This window comes from Urocitellus parryii, chromosome 11, assembly GCF_045843805.1.
Source record: "Urocitellus parryii isolate mUroPar1 chromosome 11, mUroPar1.hap1, whole genome shotgun sequence".
Lineage (NCBI taxonomy): Eukaryota > Metazoa > Chordata > Mammalia > Rodentia > Sciuridae > Urocitellus > Urocitellus parryii.
The window spans coordinates 20,585,695-20,602,462 of record NC_135541.1 but is presented as its reverse complement, the minus strand read 5'-3'; the positions used below and the strand labels follow the sequence as shown (position 1 = coordinate 20,602,462).

General features: G+C 46.5%; 1 protein-coding gene and 1 pseudogene across 8 annotated transcripts in view; one reads left to right on the top strand and one right to left on the bottom strand.

Annotated features, from left to right (window-relative positions):
• Phc2 (polyhomeotic homolog 2) overlaps positions 1–16,638 on the top strand; it is a 105,317-nt gene extending 88,679 nt beyond the window's left edge. For all 8 annotated transcript variants that reach the window (XM_026406809.2, XM_026406811.2, XM_026406810.2 and 5 more), the window contains 6 exons: positions 5,982–6,184; positions 7,843–7,972; positions 8,779–8,893; positions 10,544–10,685; positions 11,605–11,881; positions 15,233–16,638. In XM_026406809.2, coding sequence (XP_026262594.2) covers positions 5,982–6,184; positions 7,843–7,972; positions 8,779–8,893; positions 10,544–10,685; positions 11,605–11,881; positions 15,233–15,387 — 1,022 coding nt within the window. In that variant the 3' untranslated portion in view covers positions 15,388–16,638. The remainder of the gene's footprint in view (positions 1–5,981; positions 6,185–7,842; positions 7,973–8,778; positions 8,894–10,543; positions 10,686–11,604; positions 11,882–15,232) is intronic.
• LOC113195324 (large ribosomal subunit protein eL39-like) lies at positions 4,760–5,205 on the bottom strand (annotated as a pseudogene).
• Positions 16,639–16,768: the final 130 nt, after the last annotated feature.

The following is a 16,768-nucleotide window of genomic DNA, read 5'->3' as shown; positions in this document are numbered from 1 at the left end:
GGTCTTCCCGGCTCATCAGATTTAGGTGTACTCACTTAGAATGAGTGCTAGACCATCTGATACCCCTTGCAGTGTTAGTACTGAGTCATAGTCCAGTATAATGAATGGTTTTGTTTTATCTGTGCATATAAAGAACATTAAAATTGGTCTGAAGTAGCCAGATGTGGGACCAGTTTGACCTTTGTCTTTAGGGGCTAGAGAACGGTCTCTCTGGACATCCACCCATGTGTCCTGAGGGTCAGGCCATTTTTCTAGGCGCCTCCTGGCTTTTGCCTCTAGAGGTCACCCTCCCTTGCCAAGTTCCTGGGTCTGGCATAAATGTTTCAGAGAGGATAGGAAATCTGAAATTCTGGATGCCTGGGCTTGGCTCCAGACTCCAGGGCCGTATCTCCCCTCTGCTGAGGAAATCCCCACTGTGACAGGAAGAAGTAGGCCAAAGAATAGCCACTCTTTATAACCAGGTACCCAGAAATGCCACCCCTGAAGATGGATATCAGCCTAGTCTCTCTCAAATCATGATAGCTCCAAAAAGCAATTCATAGATCTCAGTTGGTACAGAGTTGCTTATTTTAATATTGGGGAGACCTGAACTCTTTATGTTGACAATGAAAACGGAGACTCTGGGTTCCATACATTCCAGTGTAACAGACGTTGAGCATTGGTCCTGTCTTGGACATCAGGTTAGCTCCTGAAGGCATAGAGGTGAAAAAGTATAGCCGCCTGCTATGCTTAGCAGAAATGACCAACCCCAAAGCAGATAATTTCATAAACATAGGACAGAGAAGGGATACTGGATGGTCCTTCCTATCTCATCCTGCGTAAGGACGATGTCTGCCAAAGCCTATAAACGAGACTAGAATGGCAAAGCAGCCTAATTTTGAGCAGACATTTTGCAAGTATCCCAGCCCGTGCTATTTTGTTCATGTTTTGTTCATTCTTACCCAGATGCCTAGCCATTTCAAGGCAAGCTCCACCCACCCAGTGGAGCTTGGTTTTACTTCCCTTCCCAGCGACTTCCAGGAGCTCAGGGTGGCCTGCCCTACCACTCCATTTCAGGTGCCAATCTGAATAAAGGCATCTGAGACCTGTGGGAATCCCTGGCAGCACTTTCAGCCCCAGGATTGGCTAAGAGAATAGAGTAAGGAACCGAATTCCATAGACTGTTTCTTTGTCTCTTTCATCTGGCCTCAGGGCCAGCAGGGCAGGTTTTTGCAAGTTTCTCTGTTAAGCTGCTTTCCCCCAAGCAGGCCGAAAAGCAGTCTGGGAAAGCGGGAAGCAGATTAAATTAATCTCAGTGTGCTGAGCTTGGCAGGGGGTGAGATTGTATTTGGTCATTCCAGAAATAGCCCATACTCCTTTGTTACTAAAGCAGATGTGGAGTTATTGGCCTAGAAGATGACTGCACAGCAAAACAGCTGTGGACCTTTGTTATTTACAAAACATCCTCCCTTCTGTCCCTTGGATTCTCTCTCTCCTGTAATCTTCCCCAGGGCTATAATGGAGAGTGGGAGCTTCCAGTTAGGGTGAAATGATTTATTAGTTAGTCTTCTCTTTTAATGAGAGATTCAAAGAGAGGTTCAAAGTCTTTGCTTCCCAGAGGCAAGAACTGGTTCTGTAGTATCTGTGTTGGGCTTGAAGAAAGAATCTGAACTCAAGACCAAGCCACCCCACCCCACCATCTTACAGGCAAATCAATACGCACAGGCCTGAGAACAGGGAGATTGCAATAGAGCAAGGTCAGAGGAATCCCATAAAAGGGGATAAGATATCAGGAACTGTTTAGTAATGACTATTAATGAAAGGTGAAAGGTGGGAGTGACCCCAGAATTCAGAGAGAGTGGATTAATTCCATTGTTAACCCCAGAGGTTAAACTAAAGCAAAGGGTATACTTGCTTACCCCTACCTTTTATTTAACAGGATGTGCACTATTAAATTTAAAAAAAAATCTCATCAATGAGATCACTCAGATGATTACATTTGATATGTTATGTTCAGTATTGACTGGGCACCTGATATTTAAAAGTGTAGACAAAGAAGATCAAGGATGACTATGAACTCACACTTTTTTTTTTCTTTTTGTATCAGAGATTGAATCCAGGGGTGCTTAATCACTAAGCCATGTCCTCAGCCCTTTTTATTTTTATTTTGAGGGCAGGGTTGCTTAGGACCTCGCCAGATTCCTGAGGCTGGTTTTAAACTTGTGATCCTTCTGCCTCAGCCTCCCAAGCCACTGGGATTACATGCGAGTACCACTGCACCCAGCTAAACTTGAACCATTTTTACATAAGGAGTAGTTGAAAGAGCAAACTGGGTTGCCTGGAGGAGAGATTACCCTGGAGTCTGGAACAGCACCCTTCATTTCATGTGGTAAGGTGGCACTGCCGTTCACAGCAACACAGTTAAGCAGATATCAGCATTCTTATTTTATACCCTGGTGTGTTAGTCCACTGTGACAATACCTAAGAAAAACAACTTGGAGGAGAGATTTATTTTGACTCATATTTTGGTTTCAGAGGTTTCAGTCCATGGTTGGCTGGTTCCTTTGTTTTGTCCCTGAGGAGAGGCAGAATGTCATGGTGAAGAATGAGGTGAAGGAAAGCAGCTCAACTAGTGGCAACTGGGAAGGAGACAGAAAGAGGGGAAGGGACCAGGGATAAGATATGGTACCCAAGGGTACATCCCCAGGACCCACTCCCTCCATCCATTTCCCTCCAATCCTCCTACAGTTTCCAACACCTCCCAGTAGTCATTCAGCTCTGGCTTCCTCAATGAATTAATTCATTGGTGAGGTTATAGCCCTCATGACCTGATCATTTTCTGAAACTCACCTCTGTACATTGCTGCATTGAAGACCAAGTCCTCAACACATGAGCCTTTGGGAGACATTCCAGATCCATAATACGTGAAACAGGCTTGGAGGGGGACCATGACCCATCATAACTCGTTCAGTAATAGAGACCAGTCTCTAAGCCAGGTCTAAGCCTATGTTTATGCTCAGTGTACACATCCAACTGGCCTTGGTCTCTTCAGTCTTAAGGAACAGGACCTGGATTAATTGGGCAAAAATTTATAGGACAGATTTGGTGCTCATTATAAGGAAGAACTTTTAAGTTGCATGATGCTCGGTACAAACAAGGTTCGTAGGTAGCAGATTTCTTTGTCACTGGAAGCATTCAAACAAATGCTAGGAAATCCCTGGGTGGGGTACTATGGAGAACATTGGTGAGACATGGACACCTACTTTGTCCAGTTTTATGATCTGTGGTTCATGAGATTCCTCAGGGAGTGTTTTACTAGGCTCTAATTAGGAGGAAATCACCATCATCTAAAAACAACAATTTTAGTTTTTATGTTTTAACATGTATCCATCACTTTAAATAATATATGCATTTGTTTCTTTGTATTTAAAATATTAGAAAGAAAGAACCGAGGAAAATGTAATTGTGTAAACATAGACTTAAATATTTAAAACTTAAAAACAGAGAAACAATATGATTGATTGTCGTTAACTCAGATCTAGCTATTCATGGATAGTGAATATTTTTCAGTTCCCAGATACCTTTACAAATTAGAAAGACTAATTCCAAAAAGGGAATTTTCTTCAGAAAGGCAAAGCTATTAAATTATTTTTCCAAATGAATATAGACACTTAAGGGAATTTTTCTAACTTGTGCATCAAACAAAAATTAATTTTAAAAAACCCTCATCAGTCACTTCTCCTGAATGACTTCTTCGGCTGAATTCTGAAGTTTATCATATAAATGAATTGTGGAATGACATGTGTCATAGACAGTGATTTTTTCCTTAAAAAGATTTATCCTGGTTTATTGAGCCTTAGGACTACTCGTAAGCAAATGAGCCCAAAGGAGGCAAAGGCCTATTGTGACCCAGGTAAAAAACCTTTACTTCTAAAAAAAAAAAAAAAAAACAACTTTATTAAATGTGTCTATTTCAATTTCCCCATGCTGCATAATTTCCATTTCATCATGATATTTTGGGTTCTTAATATGAAATAACATCTTCATGTAATGTTTTGTGCAAAAATTACTTACCTAACAAAGGTACTGAAATAATTTTTTAAAATCTATATCATATACCACTGAGTTGTGCTTAATATAATAGGTGGGTTGCAATAAGGAAATGGCTTCTACCATTTCCTTTTTAGGAAGTTCCAGGTTAAAGGCAGCTCAGCTCAATGGACAGTTGGTGGTGGTAGAGAATGACCCTGGGTAGAGAAGCTGGTGAGAGCTTAAAAATAATAATAATAATAATAATAATAATAATAATAATAATAATAAGGCCATGAAACCTTACTGTGTAAGCAGTTGAGGCAACTCAAGAGTGATGCTGTTGGTAGTAGAGGGAAGGTGATCTGCTGCATTGGGGTTTCATAAGGCACCTTGTCACATTTTTTTGGAGTACTTTTAGATCTTCTATAGGAAAGCTAGGTGATCCACAGAGAGATGGAGGGATTTGTTGAGTGTTGGAGTGGATATAAAGCTGTTTACTGGGTGGGGGGCTTGATAGCCCAGGACCACAGAAGCAAGACAGAAGGTCCTAGACCTGTGTAGCATCTTCTGTGGTGGAGAAAGAAAATTTATGCATTTCTTAATGCAGTAACCTTCAAAAACCAGTGTCTGGATAATTCAGATCCATGTGGTAGTGTCTGGTGTTGGTTTGACATGAAATCTCTTGGCATCAATTTCTGGGGTTCAGTCCCCAAAGTTTCACATATTTATTAATGAGCCACCCAAAACCAGTACTATAGCACCTTTGTAACTAAAGAAAGCTCACATTCTCAGTTAAAAATTCTCAACTGTCCAGATAATGGTGACATTTTCAGCTTGATGTGACAAGAGGATCATAACCTTGATACAGCATAAATATGTGTACCTTTTCATGTGTAATTCCTTAGCTCCAGCTTGGTTCTCCTCCTATGTCTCCTCTTAGAATTGTACCTGATTTTATTATCAGTTTTCACTCAAATCCATTGGGGAATGGGACCATTTTGCTTTTGTTTCTTGGCCAGAAATTGCTTGATCCTGAAAGTTTTATGAGAAAACATGGATCTCAGGGCTTTGCTATTCCCAGGGCTCTTAAAATCTAGTCCTCTAGCCAGGGATGATAATGACTACCTGTAATCCTAGTGACCTGGGTAACTGAAGCAGGATAGCAAGTTCAAGGCAGGCCTGAGAAACTTAGTGAGGCCCTCAACAATTTAGGGAGACCTTGTCTCAAAATAAAAAAAAAAAAAAAATTAAAGGGCTGGGGGTGTAATTCAGTGGTAGAGTTACCCTGGGTTCAATCTCTAGTTAAAAAAAAAAAAAAAAAAAAAAAAAAAACCTCCAAGGAACCTCACAGAAGGTTCATGTAACCTTTGATCATCAGACTCCAATACACCCTAAACCTTATATGTACATAGTTTATACATAGTTTAGCTTTTCTTCCTGGTTTTAAGTTTCATCTTGAATACAACTTAATTTTCTCCCTCAAATTGAATGTTATTTTATTTGTCAGAATCAGTATTGCCCAAGGCTTTACCTCCTTAAAGACACAACTCTTGACTGATTAAACTGTTCTTAGCACAGCTGAATGTTGGAGTGGATATAAAGGTACTGAAATCATTTTAAAAAATCTATATCATACACCACTGAGTTGTGCTTAATATTATAGGTGGGTTGCAATAAGGAAATGGCTTCTCCCTTTTCCTTTTAAGGAAGTTCCAGGTTAAAGGCAGCTCAGCTCAATGGGCAGTTGGTGGTGGTAGAGAAATGCTGCTAGCTGAGTTGCTGAGGAACTGATTACACACTTGGTGGTGTGTCCATTGAAACAGTACCACTTTTCAAGTAGGTCCTTGAGGAAAGGGACTGCTTGGGTTGGTGTTGGCATTTGGTGGCACACTTTGAGTTCCTGCTGTCCCTCTTCAGACCTGATCACTGTTCTGATCTTTGCTGCTTTGTTTCTCACTCTCCCCGTGCAGAGACAGGGCAGGGCATTGTTCATGCGCTGACCGACCTCAGCAGCCCCGGCATGACCTCAGGGAACGGAAACTCTGCCTCCAGCATCGCCGGCACTGCCCCCCAGAATGGTGAGAATAAACCACCACAGGCCATTGTGAAACCCCAAATCCTGACGCATGTTATCGAAGGGTTTGTGATCCAGGAGGGGGCGGAGCCTTTCCCGGTACGGACTACTTCTTTTCCCCTCTTTTTTTTTTTTTTTTAAGTATATTTTGGATGTGTATTAGAATATTTTTACATTTCCGTGTATGGTTTCTGAAAATGTGAACAATTTGCTGTCTTGCTAATCCCTCCCCCTCATCCCTCTGAAAGCATGTCAGAACCATTTCTTTCTAGGATTGAGTATCTGTCCAGAGTCCAGAAGGGCTCAGTAATCAGGAATAATTGGCAAGACCCCTCAGAAGTTTCCACACACAGACCCAACTGTGTCCCAGTCTGGTCATTTGAGACCCTTTGGCTAGAAGGGAGTTAGTTCACCTCAAGGCATTTGGTGAGAGACTGTGGACTTTGGGGAATTAGACCTCATCAAGTTTTGAATGCCTCAACAGCAAAACTTTGGCCAGTTAGTGAACAAAAGAACTTGATTAGTACTGAGTTCTTGGAAATGAGGATGAGGGGCAGGGTTGCCACCTGAAGCTTGTTCTGTAGGGACAGAGCCTTGATGGGTGTGCATGAGATTGAGGGGCCCTCAGAAAGGGCACAATCTGGGGTTTCCAACAGAAGCATGAGACTGAAGGGAAGTAGCAAGAATCATGAAGATGGTCTGTTAGAGGAGAGCTCTACAATTGATTCTGTGCAGCGTGACTCAGGCAGGTGGTGCTGCTCTGTAGGTGTGCAGAGCCTGGAGCCAGGTGCACACTGGCCTGTCTCCTGATAAGGATTATCTGGCTATTAGAGACCCAGTCTTCTGGGATGCCATCTGCTTTTTGCTCATTCTTTGGATTCATGGGTGGTTTGATTAGTCAGCAGAAAACTATGAACTTGATAACCTAGATGGGTGAATAACCTAAAATGTCAAATGGCAAATAGGTCCTTGTCCCCTTTACCCTGGAGGTTTGATTGTCCAAGGCCATTGGCAAAGAAACCCACCTGGAGCACCCTAGCCATGAGGGGGCTCTACATTGCTGCAACCCTCCCCTTACTGGACCAGGCCTCCCCTGCCCCTGCAGTAATTCTGGGAACCAGCTGTCCTCACAGGGTGGATACAGGTTGACAGCATCATCCTAGAGTTGGACACCAGTTGATCTGGTCACCATGCTGCCTGGACAGACAACAAAGGGAGGACCAAAGGGGCGAATAAGCCAGTCTACAAACTGGCAACCAAAGGGGCACTTGTGCTGTTGCCCAGGGTCTGATTTTCTGCTCTCCCTCTGGCCTCCTGTACTTTTGGCTTGGATAGGGCATTGGTGAGGTGGAGAATGGTAAGAAATCTGAGTCTCATAAGTGCACTCACACAGACTCAGCCCTGCCCCTGCCTGGCAGCTTGTGAGCTCAGGACCTGGCACTTGGCATAGCACTGTGGGAAACCTGATCTTTGCCTCCATCGCTGCCCTTACACATGGAAAAATAGTCTCCTAACCTCCCAAGCCATCTATTGGTTCTACACCAAAACCATCCTCATACTTTGGTGCCTACTGCATCCTGCCTTGGGAGCTAGACAGCAGAATCAGGCCTTGAGCAGGCACCCTTGGATAATGGCGTGGGGGAGGTTTGCAGAGGACTGACATCTGCCTGGATACTTTATACATGTGATTGTGATGAGGCTGGCAAGGGAGCTGCTCCCACCTAACCCTCGTGGCCTCCATGTCACCTGTCCTGTAGGTGGGACGCTCGTCCCTGCTGGTGGGGAATCTCAAGAAGAAGTATGCACAGGGGTTCTTGCCTGAGAAGCTTCCACAGCAGGACCATACCACCACCACTGACTCTGAGATGGAGGAGCCCTACCTGCAAGGTAGGTGCCTCAGACCTGGATCTGAAGGCTTTCCAGGTTGGCAGCAATGGCAGGCCTCACATTCGTCTCTTTCTGAATGACTATGGAAGAACTTGGAACAGGGACTGATAAATACATTTCCTCTAGTCCTTCCTCACTCTTATTCCCTGGAGAATAGGGATGGCAGAAATTAGGTGCCTTTTGTCCCCTGCTTCTCCAGCCCCACTCCAGCCAACTGTAGGGTTTCAGGAACTGAGCTTTCCATTGGCAAATTCTTGGGGCGAATGCAGCACCAGTCAGGTATTCCTGTCTTTTACTAAGGAGCCTGCACTCAGGACTGGCACTGGCTCTGAGGCACAGCAGTGGCCAGGCAAAAGACTGAACCCCTAACAACCTGGACGCTGTACAGAATATGGGAATGTGGGCTCTGGGGTTCTCTGACCCAGGAAGCCAGCTCCATGGGACAAGGTCAAGTGGGATAATTCCAGAGGAAGAGTCGAGACAGTATCCAGAGTATTTCCTCTGAACCTCCTGCTTCCTTCCATGATCGTGAAGAAGGTTTCTGATGCTGCCCCACCCAAGATGTGCCCCAGACTTGTAGCAATTGGCAGAAAAAAATGTTAAGTTTACAAAGGACACCAGACACCTTGAGAACTTCCCAGTGGCAAAAGCACTGGCATTGTCCAAGCTAGACTGCCATTGTATATGATACCCATGGGAACATAAAAAAGAGACAGGATAGAGTAGGGAGGCCCTGGAGTGTGGCTTCCACTGGCCTGTGGGGATTCCTCCTTCTCCATACTTATACCCATTTCTGTACTTTTCAGAATCCAAAGAGGAGGGTACTCCCCTCAAACTCAAGTGTGAGCTCTGTGGCCGGGTGGACTTTGCCTACAAGTTCAAGCGATCCAAGCGTTTTTGTTCCATGGCTTGTGCAAAGAGGTGAGTGACCTCAGCCCCACTGCCATGCCAGATCCCTTCCCTATCCTCAGGACTGCACTTTGGAATCTTGTTTTTATGCCGCCGCCCATTATCCACCCCAGGAGGCCATAGGTGTGTGGCTTATCCAGCATCCTATTTCCTTGACCTGCCTGGATGCACTGTTGCATTCCTAATGCACCAAGCCTGAGAAACCAGACCCCCAGGAGTGGATCAGAGCACAGCAGAGTCTGAGGAGAGGAAGCAATGCTTTAGCTTTCCTGGCTTTGGGGTCCCACTGGCACCCTTTCTTTGCCTGCCATTGGCAGCTACTACCTTCTTGGTGTAAGCTCTCCACCTGAAGCTGTGCCTGGAACCATAACACTAGTTACAGAGTTCCTGTGGCAAGTTTTCACCCAGCTTAGAAGACTGGTGATCATAACAAAAACCGTTGTCATGTATTGAGAACCTGCCATGTGCTACATACTGTGCTAGTCGAGAGTATGCACTGTCTTATCTTCAAAATAACTCTGCAAGGTAGCTATTACTGTTGTCCTCATTATACTTACTGTTGTCCTTTTTGTATAGGCCTGTTTGTAAGGCCCAAGGAACAGTTGTGCTTACAGTGACACAGCTAGTAAGTCATAGGCATGGAGCTTTAGACTTGTCTGACTCTAAAGTCTTAGGTGATATTTGTTCCAAGGTGAAAGAGGCAGCTGATCTTGAAGCCTGGAGCCCCCCAGAAAGAAGAAATGTGTAGGTCCCAGGCAAAGGTGCCCTACAAATTAAGCTAGAGTCTACTGTCCTCAGCCCTCGTCTTGCTTAGGCTATGCTGGCGGTGGCCAGGGCCCCTTTGTCAAACTTTTCACACCACTGTCCAAGAGAACAATGCATAGCAGCTTCCTGGCACAAGTAGGATTAAATAGAATTGTGTCAGCCAAGTCCCAAGTTGTTATGTTAATTAAACATGTCACCAATATTACTTCATGTCATCCATGAGACCAGTTTTAGAAGGTGAGTGGTGTTATCCCAACTCACAGTAAGGCTCAGAGCTTAAGTGATTGCTCGGTGCCATACACCCAGCAGCAAGTGGTGGAGTCAGGATTTGAACAAACTAAAGGACTCACAGGTTGCCAAACAGCCTGGCTGCCTATCTCAAGGCAGCCAGCATATTGCCAGGGTAATTTTCCCTGCTCAGAAGGAGATAAGCCACCTGAGAAAAATAGTCTGAAGTAATTAGGGAAGAAATAAGAGACAGAGTCAGAAAAATAGTTTTAAGGGAGTGCCTGATAGATTCTTCTAGTCCTGGTAGGAGCTGGAACAGAGGGGATACATCAAAGGCAGAGAAGGTTTCAGCGGGTGGAGTCTTGCTTCATGGCATCTTGACAAGCCACATCCATCTCTGGGAGGTTGTGTGGCTATGTGGCTGCAGCAGGTCACCCCATCTCCAGAGCTGAATAGCTCGCATGTACCTGGGCAGTCTCACCAGCAGAAGTGCTGCTGCTGGGAGTTAGTTCCCAGATACCTGATTTTCCTATTCAATGGTTACCATGGCGATCTGGTCCATGCACATTTCATGGGTGGCTTCCGACAGCTGCCTTGTTCTGTCTGGTGCCCATGAGCCCTACGACTGCTCTGACTTCCCTGACTTCCCTGTTCCTCCATCTTGGACAGGTATAATGTGGGATGCACCAAGCGAGTGGGACTTTTCCACTCAGACCGGAGCAAGCTGCAGAAGACAGGGTCCACCACCCACAACCGCCGTCGGGCCAGCAAGGCCAGTCTGCCAACACTTACCAAGGATACCAAGAAGCAGGTGAGAGGCAGGCAGAGCCCAAGTCTCCATTCCGAAGGTGCCCGCCAGTTTCCCTGCTGGCATGGCCCTTACGCCCGCCGTCCCTGCAGTGCTGGCTTCAGCTTGCTCTGTGCTTTCTCATTTCTCTCAGGCCAGTCAGGTCAGGCCTTCCCTGCGTCCCTTCATTTAGACTCAGGGATACTCGTGAGGCATCCTACCCTCTCCAGTGGCCTGACCCTTGCCTTCCTGCTGACCTCTGTTCTTGACTTGTGGGCCGTGGAGGTAGGGTCTCCCTTGCCTGATCATAGGCAGAGATAGGCTGTTGGGTTACAGCCCGTCTTTCTTGGAGGGCTAGTTGAGACGGTGGCCTTCACCCTATCCCTGGTATCTTTCTGCCCCTTGAACACTGGAGCACTGAGCTCTTGAAGGTCCCCACCAGGACCCTGAGCAATTCATCTATTAAGTATTTTTTAGCACCAGCTCTGTGCCAGGAACTCTGTTAGGCCCAGAGACTCCTAAGACATATACTTACCGTAAAAGAATTCATAGCCTAATTTGTTTTTTAATTTGTTGTGTATTTGCTTCTTGTTATTTTCATTTTAAACTTCATTAAGAATTTGATGAAAGCTGTGGTCCAAAAATGTACAGGAAGTGTCATAAGTGATTTCAGGTGGTGCATAGACCGCCTCCTAAAATGAGTAGAGCCCTAGTTTTAAAAGCTACAACTGAAGGAAAAGGTAGACATAAGATCAGGCTATTGCAATGTAGCGTGGCCCAGGTGAAAGTACGAGGAGGGACAGCACAGATAATGCTGTTTGATCCAGGGTCTCTGAGGTAGTAGTGGACCAGGCTGAAAAGGGAGAAACACCTGCCCTCGCCTATCATTGCTGCTCAAGATGGTTGTTCGCTGTCCTGAAGAAGCTGTTCTCTCTGCTCCCAGCCAACAGGCACTGTACCCCTTTCAGTTACTGCTGCACTGCAGCTGACACACAGCCAGGAAGACTCCAGCCGCTGCTCAGATAACTCCAGCTATGAGGAACCCTTGTCACCCATCTCGGCCAGCTCATCCACCTCCCGCCGGAGACAAGGCCAGCGAGACCTGGAGCTCCCAGACATGCACATGCGGGACCTGGTGGGCATGGGACACCACTTCCTTCCAAGTGAGCCCACCAAATGGAATGTAGAAGATGTCTACGAATTCATCCGCTCTCTGCCAGGTAAGGCCCTTGCCTGGAATAGCAAGGATTGAAAGGGAGCGGGAGACCTCACCTCACTCCATCAGGAAGGATTAGGTAGTTCATTTAATGGCTCGGGTCTAGGACCTGGGGTGCAGAAATGAGTGACGTGAGCGCCTGCATGTAAGCTTATTTTTTAGCATAGAACACATCTTATAAATAATATTCCTCAGCTCTAATTTTAAATACCTACTGGTGTGGTAGGTGGTCTGCATAAAATGCAGAGATGATAATGAAATTTACTCCATCTCTTTTCCTGGGGCAGGCTGGGAGAGGAGACAGATGACAATGTAGGAAATCTGTCAAGGAGGACGTCAAAATTGAGAAAATTTAAACTGAGCAACAGTGGGCAAGTGTGCCTTTGCCAGGTGGAGAGACTGTCCCCTGGAGCAGCTTGCACTGAGGAAGAAGACATGGAAATGCAGGACAGAGCTGGGATCCCACATAGCCTTTGGGGCAAAGTGTGCACAGCTATGAGGACTGGAACCCAGACTGGCAGACTTGTGTCATTCCCAGATGGTCAGTGGAACCCCAGAGCTGCTCCCTCTGCTCAGCCAGTTTTATTCATCCACTACTCAGTGGCATAGTAGTTGGGAGCACAGACTTCCAAATCACAGAACTGGTTCATACCCTGGCTCTGTCACTTAACTCAATGAATTTTCATCTATTGCTACATTCCCCAAATCTGTCATAGCACAGTTACATTAGGGAAAGACTTCTGGAGGATTGCATGTTTCAGGATGTCTTATGAGTTTGCAGGGGTCAGCTAAGGCCAAGATCTGGAGGCTTTGCTGGGGCCAGAGGATCCTTTCCCAAGGTACCTCAGTCATGCAAATGCACAAGTGGAGGCTGGCTATTGGCAAGAGGCCTGTTCTCCTTACAGGCCTCTCCAGAGGCTGCTTGCTGTTTTCATAACATACATGGCCACAGTTTTCCCCCACAGGTAGTGAATCCAAGAGAGCAAGGCAGAAGCCAGTGTGCACTTGATGATCTAGTCTCAGAAGTCACGTACTGTCACTTCTGTATATCTTATTGGTCATAACAATAAGCCCTATCGATTGAGGAACTCACAGGGACATGAGTACAGTAAGTAAGGATTATTGGGAGCCATTTGGAGGTGGGTTAACCCTTGCTCAACATGGTTCAAGTTCCTTTGTATACAAAATACCCTGCCCTCCTGCCAGAGTCCCCAGGAGTCTCAACCCAAGACAACATTAGTTGAAGTCCAGAGTCTTGTTTTCTAACTCGGGTCTTAGCATGGATGAGGTTCCATGGGTCCAGCTCCTGAAGTGTGGTTCTTTGCAGTCTGCAGACAGTGAGGACTAATCACAGGCTGTCGTCCCCCCCCACCCACACACACACCCAGCATGTAATGGAATAGGTGCAGAATAATTTGTGCCTAATCGAAAAGGGGAAACAAAGAATGTACCAGAGCCACTGATCCACACCAGTTCCCAATACAATAAAGCACAGGTTGGCATTTTCTCAGTGAAGACTCAGCCTGGGAGTGATTCTTGCTCACCTCTAGTTCCACCCTCTGAGTCATCCTTCCTTTTTTGTGAAGGGAATTCTGACTGTTTAATGTGGCAGGTTTTTAAGCCCACTTCCTACTGCCTTTTTTTTATATTACCTGACCTTCCAGTCCAATATTTCTACCCATATAATTCCTTTTTTTATTTATATATGACAGTGAAATGCATTACAATTCTTATTACACATATAGAGTACAATTTTTCATATCTCTGGTTGTATACAAAGTATATTCACACCAATTCGTGTCTTCATACCTGTACTTTAGATAATAATGATCATCACATTCCACCATCATTAGTAACCCCATGCCCCCTCCTATCCCCTCCAACCCCTCTGCCCTACCTAGAGTTTCTCTAATCCTCCCAAGCTCCCGCTCCCTACCCCACTATGAATCAGCCTCCTTATATCAGAGAAAACATTTAGCATTTGGTTATCCATATAATTCTCTTAAAATATTTGTAGTAGTACATTCCATTAGACAAAAACCACACCCAAAATTGTCTTCCAGATAAACCTTTCACCATGTTGAAATGTGAACTGAGTCCTGTGTTGAACATTCTGTGAGGCTGCCCAGACTCCTTAGAGAGCCCCTAAGGCATCACCTTAGAGCTTCCTGAAATCTGAACAAAGGATTTGCCATACCCTCCATTTCATGGGTAGAAAATCATTTCTTGGTTGTGCCCTGGGTTTGACTTGGGCTAGAACCATTTTATAATTCCAGCATCGTTTGCCATCTGGAGAGGCCCGGAAGTCTTCCCCAGCTCCTTGGCATTGAACACCTTTTTCTTTACCTAACCTTTCCTCCTCCCTTTTTTACTATGAGCAACAAAAAGAAGCCAGGCAACGCCTTTGGCATTCTTCCCGAAATCTCCTTAACTATTCACACTGTTCGTTGGGATCTTTAAACTCAGCATGTTATCATACCACCAAACAGCATTAAGAAAGTTTTTGCTATTTCAAAAACAATATGAAATTGAAATTCCCATTTCTTCCAATCTCTCATAGCAGTTTCCTCACTTTTTTTAAACCTCCTCAGCAGCTGCCTCAGAGGCCACTGGACCTTTGCTTACCAGCCCAGCGCACCTTCTATATTAACTGACCCTCCTCAGAGTTATTACAGTTGCTGCCCATGCCTGTTCCAGGGCCCCATCTACATGTTTAGAGTTTTTTAATGGCCACACCCCTATTTCAGATACCATAATCTATATTAGTTGCTTATTGCTGTGATACAAAAATCACTATCTGAAGGTCAGGAATTTGCAATGGCTCTATCAAGCCCCTGGCTCAGGAGCTTATGCAGGATCTTAGTGAAGATGTCAACCAGGACTGCAGTCACTGAAGGTCTGAGCCGGAGAATCCACTTCCACCGTGGCTGCCTCACATGGCAAGTGAGGCTGGCTCTTGGCAGGTGGCCTCAGTCACTCTCACATGGGCCTCTCCAGAGGGCTGCTTGAAGGATCTCCTTACAGGGAGGTTAGCTATCTGAAAGAACAAGGTGAAAGTTGCTGTGCCCTTTGTGACCTAGCCCTGGAAATCATACCCTATCAGTGTGCACCATCTTGTTGGTTATCTAGGTTGGTTTCTCAAGAGGGAGGTATGAGCAAGGTCATGAGTGGGGATGTTTGGATCATGGCTACCTGGGGTCAGTCACTTAGCCTCTCTCTCAAGCCTCAAGATAGCAACACCATCTTCAAGGTATGGCTGTGAGGATTGAAGGAGAGAAGGTCTCTAAAGTGCAGTGGCTACCATGCGTGGAAACTGGCCGCTTAACTGATGTTGTTTTTGGTGGTGTCCCCTCAGGCTGCCAGGAGATAGCAGAGGAATTCCGAGCCCAGGAAATCGATGGGCAAGCTCTGCTGCTGCTCAAGGAGGACCATCTGATGAGCGCCATGAACATCAAGCTGGGCCCCGCCCTCAAAATCTACGCCCGCATCAGCATGCTCAAGGACTCCTAGGGCTGGCTGGGCAGCCAGGATCCTGGCCCAGGGGTCCTCCTCCCAACTGAGCAGAGCCAGACAGACATTCCTTGAGGGCCCCAGAAACGGGGCTAGTTGGAGGAAAGGGGCCTCCCTAGGGGCATGGCTGGTGAGGAGGTCTGGGCCCTCCTCAATGGCTCTCAGGGGCCTTTCATTTCTGTGGGAGGGGCAGAGAGGGAGGTGGCACAGAAGATGGGGCTTTATGCTTGTATATATTGATAGCACTGGCTTCTTCCAAAGTCCCAGTACTCTAGCCCCGCTCTCTTCCCCTCTCTCTGTCCCCCGTTTTCCAGGGGGTTTATGGTCAGGGCTTCCCAACCTAAGTTGGGTTCCTTCCAAGGGCAGCCAGCAGGCCTGAGCGAGGCCTGGAGCACCCTTGCCTTCCTTCCTCCACTTCCTTCTCCAGGCCTGTTGAACCTTCCGTTGCCAGCTTCTCCCCTTCAGCCTGTTTCGGCAGCAGCCAGGGGCTTCCCTACACCAGGTGCAGGTGGAGAGAGAAGCTGGGCCCAGGTTGGCCGTGCCTGCTGGCATAGACGCCTTAATGCTGTGTGTGTGACTGTGTGACTGTGGGAGCCTGGACTGACAGACAGTCCACAGCTGCCCTCTGGCATCTCCAGGTGTTTTGTAGCAAATGGCCACTTAGTGCTTTGTCCTGGACTCCACTCCGCCTGAGGATGGGGAATAGAAAAGAAGGGCAGCCTCTAGGGAGAGGCAAGTCCCCCTCCAGAGGAGTCAAGAGGTCTCTAAGCCCCTCCCCACACTGTGACTGTCCCCTGACTGCCCTGCTGCCTCACAAACAGCATTAAGGAAACTGCCGGTGGGCTGGGCACATCAGCTGAGCCTCTGGGTCGGTCGGTCTGCCTGCCTGCCCGCCCGCCCTGGGAGCCCAAGTGGTGGGGGCCCAGAGAATTAAGCAGGGAGAGAGCAGCCAGTCACTGTTGGTGTGAAGAAGGCAGCCTTTGACCTCCCACTCCCACACTTTTTAGCTTATAAAACTTCCTAGCAGCAGTTACAGCTACCTGAGGAGGAGGCAGGGCAGGAAGGGTGAGGACCTGCCTCTGACTTGCCCTGTCCTTGCAGGCTCCTGGGGGAAGAGTTGGACTCTTCACAGGAAGGGGTGGGCACCTTTCTCTGCTTGTTCTATTCCCCACCCACACCCCCAGGCAAGGTTGGAAATGAAGGACTTTTTTTAACCTTTTTGTTTTTTTAAAAATAAATTTGCAAAATCTGCCTCTTCTGTGCCTTTCTCCCCTGGGGATATCAGTCTGAAGCCAAATGGCTACTTTTCACCCATAAGGAAAAGGAATGGACCCTGGTTGAGGGAGAGACATCCACCTCAACTGAACAGTATATCCTTCAT